The 17,606-nt window shown below is 39.3% G+C and overlaps 1 protein-coding gene across 2 annotated transcripts in view; it reads left to right on the top strand.

Moving 5' to 3' along the window:
• NEGR1 (neuronal growth regulator 1) overlaps nt 1-17,606 on the top strand; it is a 694,269-nt gene that overhangs the window by 607,511 nt on the left and 69,152 nt on the right. Inside the window, exon 8 of one of the 2 annotated variants that reach the window (XM_006121060.4) lies at nt 427-468. The exons of the other annotated variant lie outside the window; for it this stretch is intronic. Within the exon in view, the coding sequence (XP_006121122.1) occupies nt 427-468 (42 nt within the window). The remainder of the gene's footprint in view (nt 1-426; nt 469-17,606) is intronic. 2 annotated transcript variants of the gene reach the window in all.

Genomic DNA, 17,606 nt, shown 5'->3' with positions numbered 1-17,606 from the left:
TTAATCATATTCTTTAAGTTCACAGTCGTTGTCACTACTTATGTTTGCAAAAAACTTAGGGTGAAAGACAGCCTTTTTATGCAGATTTCAGTATTTCACAAAAAGAATTCCTTGCAAATGTTGACTTGAGAACTGTAATGATAGCTTTATGAAGCTGGCAGAATGGGAATTTGCATACTGGAATGTGGTAACCTGTGCACTGGTGTTGCATGAATAAAATAGTTTTAAAAGACAGTGCTGTGTACCTCATGACACAGGTTTGGTTTATTGCATGTTTTTCACCGAATCCCTGGTGGTTGTTGACTCTTTCAATAAAAGGTCCTATGCGTGTCTCTTGCATGACTGTTTATTGTCTCATTTTGTATCTGTGTTCCATGTGTAATTAATATCCAAATGTTCTCTTTTTTTCCTTTTCCCTTTTTGTAGAAATTATTGAGCCTACTACCTCTAGTCCTGTCTCAAGCCCAGGTCAGTATCCACATACATTCACAAAGTATGTTTGGGTACTCTCACTCTTCAGGAATCATGACTTTTACATTGTCATATCAATAAGTTGAATTGATATTGGGCAGTATTGCTTTTGGTACTGCTGAGTTTGTCTCTTCCCTGTCTTTTGTTCATTCATTAGTCTGTCCTTCCTTGAGCTGTATACTGTACTCTCTTCTTAGTTTCTTTCTTTGAAACTGTGCTCTGGTTTGTGTGTATCTCTTTTTCTCTCAACAAAGTGTACAAATGCATACAAGCGGGTTTAGTTGTGCATTGCCTTTACTTTTGAGTACTATGTGTGGTGTTAGCTCTAGAAAACTGCTGGTTTGGCTTATGATAAACAAAGCACTTCTTGTGCCTTTTGTAAACCTTTTTCTGTAATATCTAATAAAATGAAAGAATGTATTTAGCTTTTCTGAAAGAAACATTCCAAAACATCAAAACTTATGAGAAACTCATAGAAAGGATTTCAAGGAAGTCACTGCTGTGCGATTCTCCTCATAGAAGTCATGCAAAAAAATGTTGAAGAGCCTTCCCCTACACTTGCCCCCAAAAGGTTCTATGAGACCTGAGGAACATCCATATAAAGGCCTTGACCCCTTTATTTCTTTTTATTCGTTCCCTTAGCAGTGTGTCTCCATTAGAATCACTCTAAAGGTGTGTCTAGACTACATGGCTCTGTCGACTGAGCCATGTAAAGTAGTTTACTCGACATAGTCAATGAAGTGGGGATTTAAGTGATGGTGGCTTACACAAGGCTTACAGGAGCGGTTTCATGAAGCTTACAGGAGCGGTCGACAAAGGCTTCCCTTGTCGACCGTGCCGCGTCTAGACTGCAGCGCTGTGCCAGATCAGCTGATTGTCAGCACAGCGCGGCAGCCATTATTATTTTAATGAAGCAGGGATTATTTAAATCCCCGCTTCATTGACTATGTCGAGTAAACTACTTTACAGGGCTCCGTTGACAGCCATGTAGTCTAGACACGCCCTAACAGAACTGCCTCAGCCATGACTGTCCCCATAATGAAGTGGGAGGAGGAACAGTCCCAGTCTGTATTATTTTTTCTTACTAATATCCACAAGGGAAGGGCAGGGGGAAATGACCTTCCTGACTGAACTTTCTTCCCCTAATGAATCCAAAGAGTTCTCCAGGGAGTTGGAAGATGGCACAAAACTTTTTCTTGAGAGATGCAGGATTATGGTTTCTGTGCTTTTCTCTGCTATGAAACATGGAAAGGCAAAAAACAAAGTAAAATTAATCCTTTAATCCTCTACAGGAGTAGAAATGGGGAAGGGACAGAGGACCAATCCATTGTGTCTTCTGTGGCACTATCAGCCCTATCTCCCTTTTCCATCAGGGTAATAATCACTAGAGTCTCAACAAGGTGACTAATGTTCTCCTGCCCCACTGGACTTACTGAAGGGGAGTAAAATATAACCCAGAGTAAAGTGTTCACTGGCCAATGACATAGAAGTCAAGGAGATTCAATAAAGGCGAGAGAATTACAGAACAGCTTTAGGTCCACAAAGGTTAACTTCATCATCATCATGCTTTGATGCTCAATGGGATCCATGCTGAGTTCCATGCTTATGCTACAATGGCATCTGCATGGATAACCAAGTGAAAAAAAAGTGCAAAAAGACTGCCATTGGACTTAAGCAGGGGAGAAAGGAATGGGGAGGGGGAAACAAGTGCATTATGGGGTGCTGACAACATGTACCTAAAGCCACCTGTGGCACATTTTTGGTCCCAGCATGCACTGGGAACATAACCCAGAATGCAAGGAGGCACAGGAATTGTAGAATTGCTATCCACAGTGCATCATTCTCAAAGTCAATGGTAGCCTTTCTACTGGGGATGTGCTACTTCGAACTACATCAAATTCTTGCACACAGTGGGCACATGCATCTTCAACTTTACAAAACTGAGTGCTAAAAAGTCATTCTTAATAAATTTAACCTTATCTTGCAGTGTAGACATGGATTAGTGGGCTCATGAGACTGTCATGGTTAAGTGGGGATGTAGAAAAGTAATAAAATAAACAAAAGGCTTTTATTCAAGGTGCAGTCTACAAAATAGGAATTGCACACCTTTAGAGTCAAAGAGAAGAAATGTAAGAGAAGCAAAAGTACTTCATGAATGAACTATATTGTAATAATGAACTATATGATATAATCTAACTTTATATAATTTAAAAGATGAATTTAAAATGCATTTGCAAAATGAAAAATATCAGAGACAGAGTTGATCTGTTGACAGTCCAGAAGCAGATCTTGCATAACTAGAAACTGTTCCTTTGCTATTTCCTACACTGTTCTATTCTGTGTATATTAAATATCTAGGGCAATGTTTCTCAAAGTGGTCCATGGAACCACGCTGAGAAAACTGCTACTGGGCCGCTTCAGTTTGTTTACTTGCCAGCTCCACAGCAACGGATCCTCACAGCTCTCATTGGCTGTGGTTCAATGTTTGCATCTAAGGGGAGTCGTGGAGTTCTGTGGCTGCAGAGCTGGTAAGTAAACAAACCTGAGTGGCCCAGTAGCAGCTTTCTCGGACCACTTTGAGAAACACCGATGTAGGGCATGTTATCATTATTGTATAATTTCATGTAATGTCAAAGGCAATTAAAACTTTCCAGGATACTCAAGATCTGAGCCCCTAATGTGCCTCAGTCTCAACAGAGCAGGACAACAGTGAACTAAGATGGTACTGTTGCTGTGGACTGTGTTTGTGGAGCAAAGTGGAGGTGCTTAGGACCAGAATAAATGTTTTAGTAGAAATTAAAGATTGTTAGATTACTATAAGAGATGTCCATGTTTTTTCAAATGAGGGTAGTGAAGTTAACTTCATATTTTATAAAGTCTTTGCTACATCAGTTTCTGATTCAACAGGACTGGAAAATTGAATTATTAATCCCATTATTCACAAAAGTAAGGTCTATGAAATGTAGCAAGTGATAAGATTAAAAGAAAACTGTGCTGTGATCTGCCTGCAGTGAGAATGTATAAAAGATAAGGGGTGTTTTTCACTATGATGAATTGTACAATGCATTTTAAAAACTAATATATTTGTGTAGTGTAAGTGGCATTTCTGAGCTTATTGCTAGCCATTTTGGTTTTAAAAAATCATGTTATCCCATTAATGTTAAACCACAATACAAAAGATTGTATGCGTATTTCGATCTGTTTTATCACTGGTTGAACAACCAAAAAAATTTAAATATTAAACTTAACATAAATATTAAACATAGGAATTCCTTTTCTGTTTTGATCCTATTAGCATTGTGGCAGGTTTACAGTCTTCTCAAAGCTTTATGCATAACTTTTTTTAGTAAAATGCTACACTGAGATTACCAGGCTTTAGACATGACAAATGAAGTTTACAAAATTTAGGTCCAATCTTTTTCTTATTGAAGACAATGACAAAACTTTTTCCATGCTGTAAATTTGCAGCTATATGAGATTTTTTATTCATAGATCAAAATGCTTATCAAAATATAGAGTGCTGGTATAATTTCAGGCATTGTCAGAAACAATTTTGGGGAGGATTTAATAAACATAATTTGAAAAACAACTAATTTTTCAAAGGCAAGAATTGTTTAGCTAACTGGCTGTCACTGGTTTTCAGAGATGTTGCCATCATTATAGAGAAAATAAATGCAGTGGTGATTGTATCCTGAAATTAAGTCAAAGCATTCATTAGGAATTCAGTGTCAAAAACTATTGACTAGCCAGCAGAATTCATGATGTGATGATGAAAATGCTGTTTTGTAGAAAATTGGCTTAGGCACAATATAAAAATGAGTAATTGACAATCTCTGCAGCTGGAAGTTTTTTGGATTTGAGTATACAAAGTAGACTGATAGCTGTAGAAGCAAAAAAATCATAGAAATAGTAGCAGGAATATACAAAAAACTAATAGTTGTTAGTGTACAGACCAAGAAGGAATTCAACAGTACTGCAGAAATATGTTGGAAATCATTATCCTTGTCCACAGCTGTATTTAAAAAGGATAATGATGCTAGGAAGCATCAAGAGAGAAGGTAAAACTCAAAATAAGTCTTTCTTTTCAAGGAATCAGGTCAGGATTCACTGCAAATACATTCTTCAGTATTGCCATCTTTTCATAAAATCACTACAAGTTGAACCTCTCTAATCTGGCTCACTCTGGTTTCAGTAACATCCCTGGTTTGGCATGATTTTAGTTAGCCAGATGTCCAATTATCATGGGAGTGACCATGTTTTCCGTGGTCCAATAAAGATTGTTTACAGCCACCATTCCTGGATCTCAGTGTTTGGTGCTGTTATTTAGCTCTAATTTACCCCTAAATATCCTCTAAGAGCCCAGTAAGTACTGGAAGTGTTAATAATGCTGCTAATGTTAGTAATGGTGCTAGACAATATTGATGTCCCATGGTTCAGCAAATTCTCTGGTTTGGCACTGGTCTGATCCCGAGAGTGCCGATCTAGAGAGGTTCAACCTGTACTTCAGCCAAAACCAGCTCTGTAAACTTGTTCATGATCTCTTATTAAATTATTACTAATTATAATTAGTTTCACTGAAATACGTTAAAATATGTTTGTAATTTATTTAATGTGGATTGGGAAATAATGCACATTGGGAAAAAATAACCCCAACTATACATATAATATGATGGGGGCTAATTTAGCTACAACTAATCAGGAAAGAGATCTTGGTATCATCGTGGATAGTTCTCTGAAGACGTCCGCGCAGTGTGCAGCGGCAGGCAAAAAAGCAAACAGGATGTTAGGAATCATTGAAAAAGGGATAGAGAATAAGACAGAATATTACCCTTATATAAATCCATGGTATGCCCACATCTGGAATACTGTGTACTCCAGAAAAGGTTCATTAGAAAAAGTTCAGAGAAGGGCAACTAAAATGATTAGGAGTTTGGAACGGATCCCATATGAGGAGAGATTAAAGAGACTGGGACTTTTCAGCTTGGAAAAGAGGAGACTATGGGGGGATAAGATAGAGGTATATAAAATCATGAGTGATATGGAGAAAGTGAATAAAGAAAAGTTATTTACTTGTTCCCATAATATAAGAACTAAGGGCCACCAAATGAAACTAATGGGCAGCAGGTTTAAAACAAATAAAAGGAAGTTCTTCTTCGCACAGCGCATAGTCAATCTGTGGAACTCCTTGCCTTAGGAGGTTGTGAAGGCTAGGACTATAACAGGGTTTAAAAGAGAACTAGGTAGATTCATGGAGGCTAGGTCCATAAATGACTATTAGCCAGTATGGGTAAGGAATGGTGTCCCTAGCCTCTGTTTGTCAGAGGGTGGCTATGGAAGGCAGGAGAGAGATCACTTGATCATTACTTGTTTGATTCACTCCCTCTGGGGCACCTGGCATTGGCCACTGTTGGCAGACAGGGTACTGGACTGCATGGACCTTTGGTCTGACCCAGTATGACCATTCTTATATTATGTTCCTATGTTCTTACAAATGTGGCAAAAAGAGCATTTTCACCTGTCTGATTATACAGAGATGTGCAGATAATGAAATAATTTTGCACTAGGTGTAGAACAGTTCCCTCAAGTGGCCCAAATTCATATGATAGTTCTCTGTAATTATTGAATTGCTTTAACAGAAGAAAGGTATATTTTAAATACTTTATTAAAAGGAAAAGTAAGCTTCTTTCATAGTCTTCCTGATTTTTGTCCATTTCTTTCCTAGTTTTTACTGGTCTCTTAAAATATTTGTGATTCTCTAAATGCAGTTTATTACAATGTGAAATCCATAACGTCAGATTCATCCTATTGGATTCAAGTCATAAACATTCAATATGGCTGCATTTATACATGATAAACTTTAGCAGATTCAAACTTGCAAATGTTTACAAGTGAGGCCATAAATAGACATTGCCATCATTGATAGGTGAAAAACATTTATTCAGAGCTCAAAATCTGTTTTTGAAAAAGCTACTTTCACAATTAAAGAAAAGCTTTCTGATCATATCAAAGTTTTGTAATAGTATTTCTAGCCTGGCATATTACTAACTTATAGGATAAGATTTAGTTGACCTTTGTGCAGAAGGAGGAAATTAAAGCTACTTCTTATCAAAGAAGAAGGAAAGACTTTGACATGACTCAGTCGATATCTTTGAAACAGCTACATGTTTTTAGGTTTCTAAGACATATCTGTTGAAATTTCTTCTATTCCCTTTGAGTAACTTATACTAGTTCAAAAGGAAAGCATAATATAATTTTGCCACCACCCATTTTTTTATATCTGGAGTAAAGGGTGTTAAAATGAAGACATGTAATATATGGAGATATATCTATCTCATAGAGCTGGAAGGGACCTTGAGAGATCATTGAGTCCTGTCTCCTGTCCCCATGACAGGACCAAATGCCATCCCTAACAGATTTGCCCCACATTCCTAAATGGCCCCTTCAAGGATTGAACTCATAACCCTAGGGTTAAGCAGGCCAATGCTTAAACAACTGAGCTATCCATCCCCCCTACAGAAACACATGTTATCATCTGGATTTTTTTTAAGACATGTACAGGCTGACGACTGAACTCTCTTCGGTCTCCTACACTTCAGGTAATTTGAGAAAGGAAGTACTTTACCAAAGGAAATTGATAGTACATTGCAAAGTACCATGGTATTGCATTAGGGAAAAAAAAACACTTGAAAAGTGGAGCAGAGGGTAGCAAATGAAGGAACTGCAAGTTAGACTTCAAATAATTTGATGCAGCACAAAATCTCCTATTTTATCATCTTGTGAATGACTAGACAACTATTGATTGTGACAGTGAGCTCCTAAAATATATGAAAGTTCTGAACGTGAAGATTTGGGAGCTGCCAGCCAGAGAGTACAGAAAATGATTTAATTACTGGAAGTCCTGAAAATGAACATAGAAAACAGCCTACGTTGTTTGCAAATAGAATCCCCATGAGTTAACTTAAAAAGAACAGTGAGGTTATCACTGGGACAGTGAGAATTATTTGGGCAGCATAATAATTGAAACAGAATGTAAGAGGCATCAATTCATGTTCTTCTCTACACCAGTCCCACTAGGACATATTAGACAACAAGAAGTGTTGCAGATAAATGGATGTTTATTCAGAAGGTGGGTGTGAAGTCTACTATCAAAGCTTAATGCTACTTATGATGAGAAGAGGCATGTTCTGAGAGTGATTTCTGCAAACTTTTTATAGTGAAAAGTGGGTGAGGCAAGACCATGCTCAGTGAAAGACTTGGAGACTCTTAAATCTTAGAATAGCTTCATAGAACTTGTTTTTGTCTATTGGTTTGTTGTGTGTTTTGATAAACCTGCAAAAAGAGACTTGGGAAGCCCAAATGTGGGAACTTTTATTTGCTGTTTCACTTTTATAACTTTTTTTTTCAGAAAAAGAGTGTAAAATCCATGTGATGTACTGTAAAAGCTCTGTTATCTGGCACTGTATGAACTGGAAAGCTCTATTCACTGACATTTCTTATATCTCCCAATGCAACTATTCAATTTAGTAAACAGAACTAGTAAACTAACCAGGATGTTATTCAGTTGCATATTCTGCACTCTACTTTTAAGTAAAAGGCAAAAAGCAAGTAAGCTGATATCAGGGCTTTACTTTAAAAAAAAACACAGTTTCCAGAGTGTAGCATGGGGTCATAACAGATGCAACCCAATCTCTTACACTTTCTTGATATTGTTAATGATAACTCTGAGGCACTGCAAGATCCTGAAGCACCTTCTGAATCGCAAAAGGAAGATTAAATTTTGTGCAATATAGTTTTTAGTGTTAAGTGTATTTTAGTGATCTGTGTGTATGCCATGTGCTGCCAATAGTGATCTGTAGCATCATAAGATGTTACATACGATGTTATTATATCAAAACCTTTATCTGTATACACCTAAGTGCTTCAAGAAACCAACCGCTCTGCAGTGCAATACTACTCCTGGATTGGTAAGTTCCTGTAAATTATTTTATACTTTACTCATTTTATTGTAGTCTAAATTTTTGAAAATTGGTATTCCATTGTAAGTATAACTCTGAGTTAACTGGAATATTTGATTAACTGGTACTTCCTACTCTTCCACCATGCTGGATAACAAAACTTTTACTTCATTTTCTTTGCATAGCAACTTCAGGCTTTTAGTTGATGAAATGCTAAGCAGCCAGGATCACCAACACCTTTTAGCACATTCTCTGCACCTGGCAGAATTAGGCCACCAATACTTGCCAGATTAGTACATCCCTTAAAAATTACTCTTCCCTTCTGTCCAGCCCCAATGGACAACTGTCCACCGAGCTTCCAACCAGGTGTAGTAATTTATCATGAGTCCATTAATATTTTATATATAATCAATAATTTTGAATAGATGTTATGTATTATATTAGTTGTGTCATTATTACAAGAACAGATCAATTGACAGCTATTTTCTGTCTCTTTGATCTCGCTGATATTCAATTACATGTTTTATTGTGTTGGTTTTTATTTTAAATTTAAATTAAAGTGTTCAGATAAGACATATCCTGAATGATGACAGGGTTTGATATTTAGCTACAATAGTGAAACACTAGTTTTGAACAATGGAGTATGATCTAAATTAGGCATATTAAGTTTTTGCTATACTGCATGGGGATTTAAACATGTGACTCTCATTCAAGTTAGTAGAGAATAATGCAACTAATTTTTTTTCATGTTGTACTAAGAATTTACTTCCAAGTAAAAAGGAATATTTGAAGGTAACTTAGAATGGGAAATGTGTGCAAAGCCAAGTTCTTTTTTTATGCTTAACAATTCTCTTTGCCCTTATAACTGAGACTATGTCTAGACTATGGGGTTTTAAAAACTCTGTCCTGTCCAGGGAACGCATCTGCTCTTCTGCTTTTTTTGCAGAAGAGCAAACATGCTCTTTCAGAAGCCCTGTCTTCCTCCTCCCACAAGGAAGAAGGGCTCTTCCAAAAAAGGGTTTTTTTCCAAAATTTGGCCTTGTGTAGATTGGCCAAATTTCAGAAAAGCCTCTTTCAAAAAAACTATCAGAAAAAGCTTCACAAACTGTGGAGCACAATTTTCATACCTTTTTTCCAATAAAGCCCTGTAGTGTAGACATAGCCTGAGTGAACAAACACAAAAGTATCATTGGTATGATCATTCTTTTGAAATCCGTGGTCTCAATGAAGTAAAAGGGAGCTCTTGAAATATTGCTGTTCTAACTCACACATAAGAGTTTACCATGCAATGACTGCACATTAGAAGAGTTCAAGTAAATCTTGATATAAAAGATAAGTCATAAAGTAACCAAAGGTCTATTGGGTGAAATTTGTCTAGATTAAGGAATGAAGAATCCAACTATGTCTTCAAATAATTATAATCCAACATGTCAATAACAGATATTTTACTATCAGGTCATTATATTAACATGTGCATGATCTGAAGTGGTTCTTTCATAATGTTGAGATTATTTTCCACTTACATACAATGAGTAGAGTTACATGATGTTGAACTTGCTAGTTTTTCAGAGCTGACATCAGTCAAGCTCTATTTTAAGTAGCTTCTGCTTTAATGGAAACTTTCTAAAATTTAGTTCAAACCAGAAGATTACATATTGTTTTAAAAAATGTGTACATGGAAAACAGAGGCTCAAATGCCTATACAAATGTCCAATAGGATCAAGTGACCAAAGCCCACAGGTAAGTGAAAAACATGGAAACCTAGGAGATGAGCATGGGCTATAATAGTAGAGATAAAAGAGGGACTAGGCAGAATTGGGGGGCAAAATCAAATCAGTATCTTAGATGCCTGTATACAAATGCAAGGAGTATGGGAAATAAGCAAGAAGAACTTTAAGTGCTAATAAATAAACACAGCTATGACATAGTATCATAGGGTATGTCTACACTAGCTCGTTAATTCAAGCTAGGTAGGCAAATCAGGGAACCGGGGTTGCAAATGAAGCCTGGAATTTAAATATCCCAGGCTTTATATGCATGTTCCCGTCTGGCTGCTATTTTTAAATCCCCTTAGTCCAAATGAACTGCCCGCGGCTACACGCGGCAGTTTAAAGTTAATCCGAACTAAATCTTTAGTTCAGATTAACTGGTACGCCTCATTCCACGAGGAGTAACAGTTAATCCGAACTAAGGATTTAGTTCGGATTAACTTTAAACTGCCGCGTGTAGCCGCAGGCAGTTCGTTCGGACTAAGGGGGATTTAAAAATGGCAGCCAGACGGGAACATGCAAATAAAGCCTGGGATATTTAAATCCCGGGCTTCATTTGCAACCCTGGTTCCCTGATTTGCCTACCTAGCTCGAATTAACGAGCTAGTGTAGACATACCCACAGAGACTTGGTGGGAAAGTACACGATAGGAATATTGGTATAAAAGAGTACAGCTTGCTCAGGAATGATAGGGAAAAAGGGAAGGAGGTGTTGTCTTGTATACACTTGGATTGAGGCCGAGATAGACATAAGAGAAAGACTTGTTGAGAGTCTCTGGGCTAGGTTAAAAGGGATAAAAAAAACAAGGGTGATGTCATGCTCAAGGTCTACTTCAGACCACCTATCTAGGCAGAAGAGATGACTGAGGCTTTTTTTAAACAACTAACAAAATCATCCAAAGCACAAGATTTGGTGGTGATGGGGGACTTCAGCTATCCGGACATAGCTGAAACTATGGGAAACTAACACAGCAGGGCACAGGTTACCTAATAAGTTCTTGGACTTCATTGGAGACATTTTTTTTATTTCAGAAGGTTGAGAAAGCTACTGGAGGGAAGCTGTTCTAGATGTGATTTTAACAACTATGGAGGAACTGGTTGAAAATTTGAAAGTAGAAGGCAGCTTGAGTGAAAGTGATCATGGAATCATAGAGTAGATCATTCTAAAGGATGGTAGAAGGGAGAACAGCAAAATAGGGACAATGGATTTCAGGAAGGCAGATTTTGGTAAACTCAGAGAGCTGGTAGGTAGGGTCCCATAGGAACCAAAACTAAGAGGGAAAAACAACTGAAGACAGATGGCATTTTTTCAAAGGGACATTATTAAGGGCCCAAAAGCTAACTATTCCACTGCATAGGAAAGATAGAATGTATGGCAAGAGACCACTTTGGCTTAACCAGGAGATCTTACATAATCTAAAAATCAAAAAGGAGTCACATAAAAAGTGGAAAGTAGGTCAAATTAAAAGGATAAATATAAGCAAACAACACACGAATGCGGGGACAAGATTAGAAAGACAAAGGCACAAAATGAGCTCAGTGTAGCTAGAGACATCAAGGTTACGTCTACACTGGCATGATTTTCCGAAAATGCTTTTAACGGAAAAGTTTTCCGTTAAAAGCATTTTCGGAAAAGCACGTCTAGATTGGCAGGATGCCTTTCCACAAAAGCACTTTTTGCGGAAAAGCGTCCATGGCCGATCTAGATACAGTTTTCCGCAAAAAAGCCCCGATCGCCATTTTCGCGATTGGGGCTTTTTTGCGGAAAACACTACTATGCTGTTTACACTGGCCCTTTTGCGCAAAAGTCTTTCGGAAAAAAACTTTTGCCTGAACGGGAGCAGCATAGTATTTCCGGAAAAGCACTGACGATCTTACATGAGATTGTCAGTGCTTTTCCGGAAATTCAAGCGGCCAGTGTAGGCAGCTGCCAAGTCTGATTTTGTGGAAAAACTTGCCAGTCTAGACACAGCCAAAGGGTAACAAGAAGACATTCTACAAATATATTAGAAGCAAGAGGAAGACTAAGACAGGGTAGGCCCACCGCTCAGTGAAGAAGGAGAAACACTAACAGGAAACTTGGGAATGGCAGAGGTGCTTAACGACTCCTTTGTTTTGGTTTTCACCGAGAAGATTGATGGTGATGGGATGCCTAACATAGTGAATGCTAGTGAGAAAGGGGTAGGTTTAGAAGGTAAAATAAATAAAGAACAAGTTAAACATTACTTAGAACAGTTAGATGTCTTTAAGACACCAGGGCCTGATGAATTGCGTCCTAGAATACTCAAGGAGCTGATAGAGGAGGTATCTGAGCCTTTAACTATCATTTTTGAAAAGTCATGGAAGCCAGGAGAGATTCCTGAAGACTGGAAAAGGGTAAATAAGGTTCCCATCTATAAAAAGGGAAAACAGAACCCAGGAAACTACAGACCAGTCAGTTTAAGGCCAGGGGTTGGCAACCTATGGTACATATGCCATAAGTGGCATGTGAGCCAATTTTGAGTGATGTTGGAAGCTCTGCTTCCAATCCCCCACCCCCTCACCTCCACAAACACACACACACACTCCGTGCAGTGACTGGAGTCTTGTGGTAGCCATGCAGCTTCAGGCTGAAGAACCAGCTTTGGCTTCCTGCTAGATAGACAAGCCGAAAGTGGGGGTGGGAGGCGTGACCACATAGGGCCTGGCAGCCAGCAAGTGAGGCGGGTGGCATGACCGCGCACTGAACTCGTGTCTTTGGGCTGCCCTGCCCAGCCTAGGCGTGCAGCTCCCAGAATCTAAGAAGTTAATGCCCCCCCCCCCCTTGCTACAGGCTCTGCTCCCTGCTCCAGAAGGGGGTGGGGCTGAAGCTGCTCTACGGATCCGGGGCTGGGCAACTGTTCCCAAGCTGCTGCTGCCTCTGTGGGGTGCTGGGAGCTGGCTACCCCACGCTGCTCCCTACGGGGTGTGTGCGGAGGTGGGAAGCTTCTTTCCCAGTGCCCCGTTGTGCCCACACAGACTGGGACCAGCCCCAAGCAGCCCCGGCCTGGGAGTCCCAGTGCTGCTGCCCTGCTGGTGTGCATGCTGGGGGCAAAGGGATGTGGAGGTTGGGGGGGTGAAGGAGGATGTGGGTGCAGAATTGGAGAGGGCAGAAGTTGTACTGAGGGACATGGGGCAATGCAGGGGATCAAGCTTGCGGGGGATCATGGGGCCAAGAGGAGTGAGGCTGGATCAGAGGGAAGATGTGAGGGGGATACAATTTTACTTTGCAGAAACTGCACTTTACTTTACTCCCCACTTATTTGCCTTTCTCCCCAACTAGCTATTTGGCTTCATTCTTACCCTTTCACCTTTTCTGCATTACTCCAACCTCCAAACTCCCTCACATACCCTCACCCCACACCTTCTCCTGCCACCAAACTCCCTTTTAGATCCTGCCCTCCTCAACCCGTCTGACAGCCGACGGTCAGGGCAGTGTGTGTGTGTATGCTTCTGAGAAAAGGTTTAACGTCCGTGTCTTTACTGCTAGGACCGGGGTCCCATCGCAGAGGGTGGCCAGAAGGCCAACAGATGCCCCGTTATATAGGAAGAGCTTATTACACCTTAGATTTTAACTGCTAGAACACAAAGTTCCTTCGCAGCGGGCAGCCTGGGAAAGGCTGGAAAGGTGCCCCAACGGATCTTGTCACCTGGGAGTGACACAGATCCAAACGCCCAAGCTCTCCCTATGTCTGTCCCTTTATGACCGGCTGAAGTTCTTTTAAATTGTGCTTGGTTCTGTTACAGCAACTGGAGGAGTCAGGTTAAAGCTTAAACAGTTACAGGTTTATTAAAAGACTTATAAAAGCATATGGTTACAATGGCTATTGCTCTATTTCTTAAATGCTAGCAAATATATATATATATATATATATATATATATATATATATATATATATATATATAGGTCTTAAAAATGATCACAGGAAAAAGGTAAAGATAGAAAATAGAAATAATGGTACCAAGTGACAGCTTAATCTTTAAAGAGCTCTAAGTCTATGTATATATATACTTAAGCAGAGGACCACATCCAGGTACAATTTTTACCCCTTTCTGTGCCTCTCGACTCCAGCGTGTCAGGCCAGGGCCGGTCTCTCAATTCCTAGGAAAGACGAATACGAGGTGGGCGTCCCCTTGGAACTTCGGGAGATCAAACACCTAACCCGACCAGCAGATAGATGGTAGATTGACACTCAGAGAAAATGCGCTGCTGGACCTATCTTTATACCCCTGGTGGCCCGTATTCTCTTTCTTATCTAAGATGCCGAATTGTACTGGTCCGTTTTGTGGCGCCAGTTCTTACATGCAAGTTTCAAGTTAATTTACACTTGCAAGAGAGATAACTAAATTGTGAGCACTAGACATTTTTTACTGGGCGAGAGATTCCTCCCCCCGCGGATGGATATGTGTTCGTATCAATATGGGTTTGAGTCAAGGGCACTCCTTGGCAGCCTCTTGGTCAGCAATTGGCGTATCTCTGTTTACAGCCATTCACGGTCACACAGCCTGGGCCTTCTGCTCTGTGTGCCCTGTATGCTCCAGGCAAGCAAAAATGGATGTTACAAGTGGGGGGGGGGTTTCTGTCTGGCTACACCGTCTCCACCTCCTACCCAGAGCCTGTATCTCTATCTCACTGGACGCCCTGTCCTGCACATTGAACCCCTCGTTTTTGTCTCCATCCCAGAGCTTGAGGAGTGCCACAAAATCCACTGACTCTGGAACCCCAGAAAAGTAAATCTGGCCTATGGGAAACCCTGAACCTTAGTCCTCCCTGTCCCTTCCCCTCATCCCATAGGGCTGGAGGGCCAGAAGAGTGAAATCTCTAAGTTTGGGGCCACATCAGTGAGGGTTGGGGTTTTTTGGAGGAGTATTTTTTGCTTCTTACTTGTGTGGTCCCCAACTGATTTTTCTGTAGGTCAGGGGCCCCCAGCCCAAAAAAGTTTCTCCACCCCTGCCATAAATCAAGAAAACATGGGAACCTTTTGTTGGACATAAATTAATATTTTACTTTTGTTTAAAATGAAGTTTGATAAATTAATATGAGAAAGTTAAAACGCTTTATCTATTTAATAATTTAAATTAAACCATTCTCCCTACCTGTAACTAGTTCAGGAAATATCATCACCATACACAGCATGCCCCCTCCATCACGCAGCACACAGATCTGTAAATAGAAGTGAATAAGTTAAATCTTGGCACACTACTCCTGAAAGGTTGCTGACCCACTGATGTAGAATCTGGTCATTTTTTTTATTTCTTGTGTTTTGTGAGTAGATTTTCAAGAAAAGTTTGATAGACATAAAAGTTTTGCTGTCTATAATTATAATATATATTTAAAACACTTGAATTCAATGGAATACGCACACAATTCTCTATTACTTTGGGCTAAACGCCTTTAAAACATCATTTTATTTTGAGAATTATTCATGGGAAAATATTTTAACATTGGCAAATATGGTAGCTCTGGAGTAAATATAAAACATAACATGATATATAAAGGTAATTATATTTTTATGTTTGGTGCCATAGTTTGCCAAATGTGAGTACATAGCACACAAGACTGGATATATTAGTACTGCAGATGTGAAACAGTAAAACCAAAAAATTACCTTCCACATATAAATTATTTTTGAAAAGTTTTATAAGTAGATTTTTTCTTTATAGTTTCAACAGTATTCATTAAGTATTAATGCAGATAAAATGTGTGATCCTCTCAGTCCATTTCCTAGTGACAGGTATCTCCACCTCTATTAGTATCTCTTGGCAGTCTCAATTTAGTATTAAGAGTTGAATAGATATGGAGACTTAACTACAGAACCTCCCATCCCTATAGATGATTCATTCAGATGAATGCTAAGGCACAAAGATTGCTCCCCCGCGGATTTCCCTATTCTGGCTTATCTGATTTGCATCCCTTTTCCGGAAATTGGGGCCAGTGTAGACGTAGCCTAATTGTCCACACAGATCTCCATATCTGCCCTCCTGCCCCATTAATAGAGTCTGGATTTCTCTATTAGCAAAGGAACTGAATGTGGTTGGAGCTGCTCTGCTATTTATACCCTTTTTGTAGACAATGAAAAGGTGGGAAGGATTCATGTGCGGCCCCAATTGTCACTGCTTGCTAAAATATTCTAGGTTTGTGCACATGGGACATGCATGTCAACAAAAGCATCTTGAAGGACTCCAGTTATTGTAAGGTAGTTAACCTCTCTCTGTAACTTCCATAAGGCTATAGAGGACTGCATATAAGAGACAGGATTCCAATTAATGTGTCTTTTGCCCCCTTTCCTGTAGTTAGTCCACTAGCATCATGGTAGTAGGCTACTCATTCTTGTGGGCACAATCACATTAGAGCTCTAAAGAGAACTCAGTTCGGCAACTTATAGCAAGAATGGAGAGTAAGGTTTTGGTAGCACTCAGCAGCACCGAGGGTAGTGCTGCCATCACAACCATCCCCCTCCCCCCAAAAAACCCAGTGCCTTAAGTATTTTACAGGTGTCAGAAGTTAGCTATTGGCAACTATAGGGAGTTGGGAAACTAGGACCTTTTACAAAAAATCACAGTAGTGTGCAATTTCAATCCTGTCAATCATTATCATTGGTTTAGATTTTTAAGCTATGTCTTATTAAAAGAGGCCAAAAAGTTACTTTTTAAAAGAGATATCTAGGATGGTGAGGAAATAGCTTTTTTGACCAATTTCTATTGGTGAAAGAGACAAATTTTTTAGCTCAACAGATCTGGGAAGGATAGTAAGAGTATTACAGGTAAACAGTTAAGCATAATGTGTCAATAGGGAGTTAGAATCATAGAATCATAGAACACTACAACTGGAAGGGACTTCAAGAGATCATCAAGTCCAGTCCCCTGCCTCACAGCAGGACCCAGTACCGTCTAGACCATAGTTGGCAATTAATACTTTTTTAATGAAAAAAAAATAATTAAAAAAGCTGAGGTTCTACTATACCTTTTTCAGGTGTGCCAAACAATGTATATATGATGTGGGTAGAAGGATGCAATCACAGGATTTGTAAGTCCCAGAGTCCATCATGTAATTTAAAGTCTAGTGCATTCCCCTCTATATTTATCCAAGCATATTTTTAAAATATTTTCATTTTCATTACTTGGTCTACATGCTGGCAAAGAAAAAAGTCAATTACATGCTAAGATGCTAAAATACATGCTCAAACTCTGCTGCATCTCATTACTATAGTTTGGTTTTCTTATCAGTGCTTTTCATGCTTTTCCTTAAGAACTATTTAGGTGGGGAATATCATTAATAGTCCCAATCTCAACAGGTGAAATACTGAACTGATGAGGCTCCATTGACTTTAAGGCTCCCATACTGTGTAAACACTATCAAAACACCATAACACTGAAACTGCTAGACAAATACC

The sequence above is a fragment of the Pelodiscus sinensis genome, chromosome 9 (assembly GCF_049634645.1).
Source record: "Pelodiscus sinensis isolate JC-2024 chromosome 9, ASM4963464v1, whole genome shotgun sequence".
Taxonomy (NCBI): domain Eukaryota; kingdom Metazoa; phylum Chordata; order Testudines; family Trionychidae; genus Pelodiscus; species Pelodiscus sinensis.
Note: the sequence above shows the minus strand (reverse complement) of the source record. Positions and strands in the feature narration are given on the sequence as shown.